The sequence below is a fragment of the Castanea sativa genome, chromosome 2 (assembly GCF_040712315.1).
Source record: "Castanea sativa cultivar Marrone di Chiusa Pesio chromosome 2, ASM4071231v1".
NCBI lineage: Eukaryota > Viridiplantae > Streptophyta > Magnoliopsida > Fagales > Fagaceae > Castanea > Castanea sativa.
The window spans coordinates 13,644,783-13,652,875 of NC_134014.1; the positions used below are offsets into that span (position 1 = coordinate 13,644,783).

At 35.7% G+C, this 8,093-nt stretch overlaps 1 protein-coding gene across 2 annotated transcripts; it reads right to left on the reverse strand.

The window, feature by feature from the left end:
• Positions 1 to 385: 385 nt before the first annotated feature.
• LOC142624707 (importin subunit alpha-4-like) lies at positions 386 to 6,835 on the reverse strand. Of its 2 annotated transcripts, none has more exons than XM_075798421.1 (10): positions 6,377 to 6,835; positions 5,561 to 5,657; positions 5,109 to 5,200; positions 4,883 to 5,014; positions 4,599 to 4,784; positions 4,353 to 4,516; positions 3,917 to 3,995; positions 2,655 to 2,783; positions 1,482 to 1,619; positions 386 to 1,224 (listed from the first exon to the last, which is right to left on the reverse strand). In XM_075798421.1, exons 1-10 carry the CDS (start codon positions 6,605 to 6,607, stop codon positions 1,198 to 1,200), a joined length of 1,275 nt encoding a protein of 424 aa, XP_075654536.1. In that variant the 5' UTR covers positions 6,608 to 6,835; the 3' UTR covers positions 386 to 1,197. The 2 variants fall into 2 exon arrangements, with proteins under 2 accessions (XP_075654536.1, XP_075654535.1); XM_075798420.1 differs by having other exon boundaries at positions 1,492 to 1,619; positions 6,377 to 6,828.
• Positions 6,836 to 8,093: the final 1,258 nt, after the last annotated feature.

An 8,093-nucleotide genomic window follows, 5' to 3' on the forward strand; every position in this document is an offset into this window, starting at 1 on the left:
AGTAAAATAGAGGTAGTAACTCCTTAAATTCCTCTTTATCTCTTTCAAATGTTTTATCAGTCTCAGGCATTTTATTTTGGTAATATATAGTGAAACAGTGCATTTTATTTAACAATTCACAATATTTTTATGTCTCTATCTCTTTTCAAGGCCTTATTTAATTAGTTATTACTATTACTCCTTAATTATTATTATTATTATTTTTTAAAATACTAAAATGGTAAGTATGCTAAAAGACGTGAAAAAAGAAGAATAGAAAAATGTGTGGTGTAAGCTAAGTCAATTAATGAGACATTAATGAGATAACAATAAAATAAGTAATGTAAACTTTTGGGTAGCAATAAAAAAAAAATAATGAAAGAGGTAAAATATACTGCTAAATGCAAAATTAGAACGCCACTTGACAAGACCTCATGTACTCCCGCATGAGTTCTCTGCTTTTATATATATATATATATTTTTTTTTATTTATTGATCAGGTAAATCTAATGGTTGATTTTTGCTCTGACCATAGCTTTACAACTTTTTATAGGCCGTTCCTCTCTAGGCTATTCTCTAAACTTAAAACAAACTCGCTCTTTTCCCTAAGCGATCTGTGCTAGTGCACCCCAGTGAGGATTTGCTGGCCCCTACATAACCCAATCTTGGAGGCGAATTAGCTATTATGGGATAGAAGGCGTATTAGATCAAAGCCACAAGCCCACGAGTTAAATGATTACAACAGTAAATGATACATCCATAGAACCCAAGGGTCAGACCTTAAAAACTGACCCTCAAAGCCTTACGCATCCCAGAAAGATGCAAAAGCATGTGTTATCTTATCTCAATAACAAAGGCAAAGACAGTTTCAGCTTTCAACCGAATGTGAAGCCCCCAGGAGGAGGGTTAGGGTGCCTAGTATGAAAATTGAAGTCTTGGTTGGTACCATCTTGGACATTGTGCTCTTCTTCTTCCTCCTCAACCCAATACCTCTCAAGAATCTTCACAGCCTTCTCATATATCTCATTGTTGTCATGGCTTTGTAGATTCTCTAATTTATCCAATCCATCACATTCATCAATCATCCCCGCATAGACATTAACTACACTATTGCCCGACTCTTTGTCGGCCTCACCAATCTTTAAAATGTTCTCTAGCCCCTCAAGGCACACTGTTACAATTCTTGGGTCAGGGCATAGTAGAAGATCACAGAGTGGCTTAATACAACCTTGGTTCACCAAATGTCTGCAGAGGTGTAATGGTAAAAATCAGCTGATACAACTATTAGGAAGAGTTCTATCCATTAAAATGGTCTGATAAAAATAAAAATGAAGATGAAACTGACAAGGATTGAATTGAGATCTGAAAATAGGGTCTCTACCTAAGGTTCAGCAACAGTTAGTTCAATATGTTTATATATATATTCAGCACTATTATGAAAGTATAACATTATTAAAGGGGATAATAAAGAAAAGCAAGCAGGGGGAAAGTAGAGGGTATACACAAACATACTGAATCTGTTCTCGTGAACCCCCAGAGGTGGCATTTGAAATTGCCCATGCAGCCTCCTTCTTGACCTCAAATTCAGCATGTTGAAGCAAGTTCACAAGAGGAGCAATGATGTTTGCCTCAATAATAACCTGTTCAATTGAGAGAAGGAATTGACAATTTAGAAACATTTGCACTTTTTAAAGGTTTATCATCCCAAGTCTTAAGATAGATGAGACTAGGAAGACAATTTGACCACCTATTGGATTATTTTGATTGAAAATAAAGTCTTGGAAGAACTGCCGAGTAATGGGAAATCTTTAAGTTATCTTGGGTACACATATATACTAAAATATAGAAATTAATATTTTTAAAGATTGAATATAATTGGGATATGACTAGGATACACCTTGAACATGGCTCAGCACATTTTTGATGACCTCATCTTTAAGTTTTCTTAAGATGGACGTCTTATAGATGAATCAATGTTTATTCCACAGGTTTCTTCAATTAAAAAAAGGGGGGTTGTGGCTGGTGGTATCAGTTGCTTAGCCTGGTGAATGCCCTTGAATTACTCGGCAACTAGTTCTAGCTAGTGGGTTAGTTACCCATTGTAGGTTTACTGAATAGAGGCAAGTTCATAGGGCTCTTCTTTGTAAAGGTTCCATATGTTATTAAAAAAAAAGGCGAGGGGGGGGGGGGGGTGTTGTATATGAGGATTTACAGTGTATAGTAAGAGGGTATATTTTTGACAATATAAATATCATTTCGGGGTTACAGTTCCTTCAAGTCCTTAGTCTCATGACTAGACAGAAGCAAACACACAGATTTTCAATAACTAAACTGATTTTAGGAGTATCATAAATAAATTATCACCAACATAATAGTTATGACACAACAGAATTTTTTCCCTGAATTAAATGCTGCAATTATGGCAGATTAAATCTAGACACCGAAGCCAGTAAGCAAATATAATAATCTGAAATGACATTCTAGACACCACACCAAATCAAAGATTTTCATTGAAATTTAGAAGAACAATTCATTTCTGCCTATAAGTAGCACATCATGGACTTTGTACAATGCCAATTAGTAATGGAATGCAACATGCTCGTTATGAGTGTCTCATGCATACAAATGGTTAAGAAACTTATTGGAAGAACCCCATCAAGAACTGAGCATCTCACCTGTATTTGACTTCTATTACCAGCAGTGATATTTGAAATAGTCCAACAAGCTTCTTTCTTGATGCTCTTCTTATAATTTTGTGTTAGTAGTTGGTAGAGACAAGGGAGCCCTTGATTGTCGATTACAACCTGTAAAAATACTTCATGAATCGCCCTTGATCATCAAAATAATAATAATAAACCACAAATCTGATGAAAAATATACCACATATAAACCACTTCATGCAACTAGTTTTCAAACAAAACCTAGAGTTCTCAAAAACCAAGCAGGCAAGAAAATATTGGGGCAAAGATTACACCTTCAAACTGGTTTGAGGAAAAATTCCTCCAACCTGCTACATGGTGACTCAAACGACCATCTACATGTACTTTTAGTTGCATGGCCTATTCAATGAGTCATGTGACTTGTTTGAATAATCTAATGAGTCCTATGGTTTAACACGTGGATGGTTTTAAGAATCGTCACATAATAGTTGGAGGAGATTCCTCTAAACCTGAAAGCTTTATCCAAAACATTACAATAGTGAAGAACGCCTTGACATAAAGGACAACAAGAACAAACCCCTATAGATAACATTAAAGGTTTCCTTGGCTTGACATGGCTATTTCTGAAAATCAAGGAAGGCTTGTGAACTTGATAACTTTCTTCAACCCCAGTAACAAATCTTCCTTTATCTAGGATTAATGCCAAATTCTTCCCACCTGTCTAAAACACTACATTTGAAGTTCCACATCAGAAAGAGTGACAGATGGCTCCAGGATTCTTTAGTGTTAATGGCAAATGCAGGCAGTGAACATGGTTTCACTGCCAGGATTACAGCACAACGGCCCATGGCAGAGGTGGATTGCTAATAGTGTTTGTGCCGATCTGAGTATTTGATATTGATGATTTTGAGTTGATAAAGCCAATGGTGATGGAGAAGTTGTGCTGAATACAGGGGATGCTGGCACCAAGGTAGAAAAGTGTAATGGTACCATACAAACTTGCATGCACCACTAAAACTTGCGTGAGCACAAACATAACAGATAGAGACAAAGACAAATTAAAGTCAACATTTAAAAGGAGCATTGGAAGACTCAATTTGAGAAATCCTCCCCCCCACCCCTCTCCCGGCCCCCTGCTCATATCATCTTTACCATAATTTCTCCTGAAAACTACATCAACCTATTCTCTTTCCCCAATTATGTAACTCTGTTCAAGCCTCTGACCCATTGCCTCATCTGTAATTTGACACTAACACTTGAACTTGCACAATAAGCACCTGAGTCTGAGGATCATCACCCGTGACAATGTTGCCTACAGTCCGAAGAGCAGGTATTACTACTGTTGGTTGCGGATATCTGCAAGGAGGGGGGGGGAGGGGGGTCTGAGTTAGCAACTGTAACCTGATGGATGCCACAATGTATAACATGCAACAATAAAACAGGCAAGCTGTAAACCAAACTTCTTAGGTTCACCTTCAGATATTTCAATTAAGCCCAATTTAGGCCCATACGTCTACATAAATCAAATATCAGATTCAGATTATTAAAATTGAAAATCACTTGAAGAGAAGCCAGAAAAAGGGTTGATTGACGATAACTTTGGCTAATAAAACAAAATTATTTTGATAAAAAAATATGATAAAGTATTTATAGATTACAAAAAGGAGTGAGAGGGGGATAACAGAGTTTCTAATAAAGTAAATGCCATCTTACACCAGAAGCTCCACAAGTCTTGGACAAACGCCTGCCTCAATCACAGCCTGAATTTTGTCATTTGTGCCATCAGAAAGATAAGAGAGCGCCCAGCAAGCATCAGTTAAAACTTCTTCATCACTTGAGAAGATGAGGTGCCGAAGGGCTGCCAATGCAGGCTTAACCTGAACAAGTAGCCCAATTATACTTACAAACTTTATGTTATAAGCTCTGCCAAACTAGAGAGCTTCACAACCATCTCTTCACCTGCTCAAATGGTGCTGCTGGTTTGCCACGGCAGAAGTTAGATAAAGTCCAAGTAGCATTTCTTAGCATAGATAGCTTTGAATGCTCATTCAGCTGTGCCAACAATGGCATCAGTGCACCATGACTTAGAACAAGATCTCTACAACTTGGTGAATCACCAGCAACATTACCCAAAGCCCAGACAGCCTGCTCAGTAAATTCGAATCTCAGAAAAACAGGAAAATTCCTAGATGAATCAACAATTTAAAACAATAGCAATGAAAAGCTACTAGAGTAGAACCAACCTGTTCTCTAGCATCATCACTAGAAGAACCAAGAAGTTGCACAAACTTGGGAACAGCACCATGCTTGATTACAACTTGAGTATGCTCTGATGTCCCAGATGCAATATTGGTTAATGCCCAGGCTGCCTCAAACTGAAGATGAATGAATAATCAAAACCTGATGGTATATTGGGTAATAAATTCTCTGCATAATAAATACAAGTTGAATGCCTAAAACAGTCCATACTTGCAATTGAGGCAGATCATGCCTATCAAGAAACTCTACAAATCGTGGAACAACACCCACTTTGATCACCTCCTCAATTGGAGGGCAGCGCTCTGCACAAATATGCCAAGAAATTGTTCACCAACTTAAACAAGGGACCAATCAATGTTTAAAGGGAAAAGCATACACACACACGTACCAAGAGTGAAACCAGGTAAGGAGAAATTTTAATTTACTAGTTTATGTATTTATTCATCTAGTCCTTCTAATTTCTATATATTAATTATTGCTCATTTTATTGTGTTATATTTATACACACAGGCATGTAAATGTATGTGTATGTGTATGTGTATTGTGTCTGACATATACTTTGCCCCCTTTAAAGTCAAGCCCTGGCTTTGCCGCTAATAAATACATGCATGCATAAAATCATATTATAAAAGCAGATTGCACTGCAAGAGAAGCATACACACCAATGGATAAGAGCTTTCTGAATTGAGTGGTCGCTTCCAATTGTGATGCTGGATCATTGGATTGTACTCCTTGTACCATCACAGGTAAACTTTCCAACTGCCATCAGCATTTTAGACTAAAATTGTATGTGAAATATCATTGTACCACATGCTCATTCGCATGTGATCGAGCACGCACACAGCTTCTACAATTCTATTAGATTCTCGGACCCCAAAAGTTGAAGGTTAAATGTAATTTACAATAACAGCACAAAAGTTCATTTCCACTAAAACCTCACTCTGGTGATGATAAAAATGGAACGAGCCGTTTTAGGGACACAACAAAAATTTGCAATATTTCCATATTAGGCTACCACCTAACACATGGGCTAATAATAAATTATCAATTGTCCTAAACGCTTAAACCTTCAAAAAAAAAAATGGAGATTTAATCATTCAGCCATAATTCTAACATACTATTAAAAAAAATAAATAAATTGCAGATCATGGTGGGCCCATGTGTGAGGTTGTAGGTTAATTTGAGAAGGTTGTGAATTTTTGTTGTGTTTGTAACTTTATTTAAATGGAAAAAACTTCTTTTTGTTTCAAACATAATTAAAACTCAGTCTTAGCTTAGACAAATAGTTGTATTAGTTACCATTGCATATAAAATTTATATTAAAAAATAATAAAACCCAGAATTTATATTAAAAAATAAAAAATAAAAACCATTTTGCACAAAGTAACAGAATCTAACTGAATGAAAGCTACATAGTACATACTTGGAATATAATTGATTCACTGAATGAGAAAAAAAGAAAAAAAGAAAGTGAAAACCTTTTGTTGGATCACAGAAGCACTGGCAGATGGGGTTCCCCTTTCATTGCTTTGCTGAGATTGAAGAAGAAGAAGGCCTTCTCTTCTTTTCTTGAGAAGGCTATCTTCTCTCTTGCTCTTCCTGATCTCCACCAAATTGTCCTCCCTCCTCCTCCTAGCTTCGTCCCCATCCACACCGCTCTTGTACGATTTCTTCCTCACCTCCGTCCGCGAACTGGGTCGAAGCGACATCGTTCTATCTCCCTCTCTGTCTTTCTCTTCTCAAAGTGCTTTCAATGTGTTCGACGAAAGTCTTAAAAGAGAGTGATAAAAAGTAAGCATTAGATCGGAACGTGTAGTGAGAGAGAGAGAAACAATAATTTCTCTCGCCGCCCCATGCTCAATTAGTGGTTTGGTACTTTTTCTTTATCTTTTATTAATTAATGAGAATCAGTGGTTTGGTACTTTGGTTTGCAATTTTTATCCATTGGGAAATGTGTACTTTTGTATTGGGACCAATCTTTGCATTGGTTATAAATGGATAGTTTGTTGACTTCGGAGGACTTGGGTGTTGCGTGAAGTCAGCGCAGCTTGGTGCATGAGTAAGACACATTGACAATTTTTTTTTTCTTTTTTTGGGATAATAAAGTCAAGCTTTCATTAAACCAAGCAAGAAATTCTTTCTAGTCCTATTAACGAGTTTGATTTGATGAACTAGAGTATGAGTAACTCCATTTATCTCACTTTTAATAACCCAATTAAAAGTACAATTAAAAAACAACTTGCACGGTTCCATTGCATTATAAGCAAGATAAAGATAGGCTAACAACCATCAATCTTTAACATTATTGAGGGCCTCCATACATATATGGGATATTTTCAAATCATTAATGGTGAAAAAAAAATCTAAAATTTTTTGTATCTTAACATTATTGCACTTTTTTGGATTGGAGGAGGAGGATAAATTTTTATTAAAAGTGAGTGAGATAGTCACTTATGTTTCTTTTGTTGCGAGTTTTGGACATTAGAGTTTTTATTAAGGCAATGGAACTTGAAACTTGTGGCTACAATTTCTTCTCCAAGTTTTTAATTGCTATATTTCATCCATAAATTTGGACAAAAATAAAACTTTTAGCATCCAAAGATCCTTTAATGAATTTATATTAATAAAGTTTTTAAATGTTCAAGATATAGCAATTAAAATTTTTTATGGACTAAAGTGTGATATGATCAAAACAAAAGAGGGTAAACTGTATTTGAAATTCTGCCAACAAAACACAGAATCTGTAAATTTGGAAATTATTGTAACAATTTCATTTTAATCCAAACTATTTAGCATCATATATAGTAATTAAAAGTTTGTGAATTAAATTATGATAGAACTAATCTTGGGGGAATAAATTCTAATTTTCCACTTTTTTCTTCTCTATTTTGCTTTTGCAGCTCCATGAAAAATGGTAATTGGAGGGAGATTAATCAAGCTAATTATACTTGAATGTAGTGATTCAAATCCATAAATAATGAGTTTATAGGCCTAAATGACTCCACAATGAGAAATCTGAAGTGGAAGATTTGTAGACAGTCTCAAATGATATGAGTTTTAGCCTACCTCAATTTCATTAAGGTCATAATAGGATCAAATAGTAAGTAGTAATAATCTTAAAGATTGAACAACCTCAAATTGTCACTAGAGAAAATGAACTCAAACTTTATCCCACACCAAACAAATCCTTTGAGA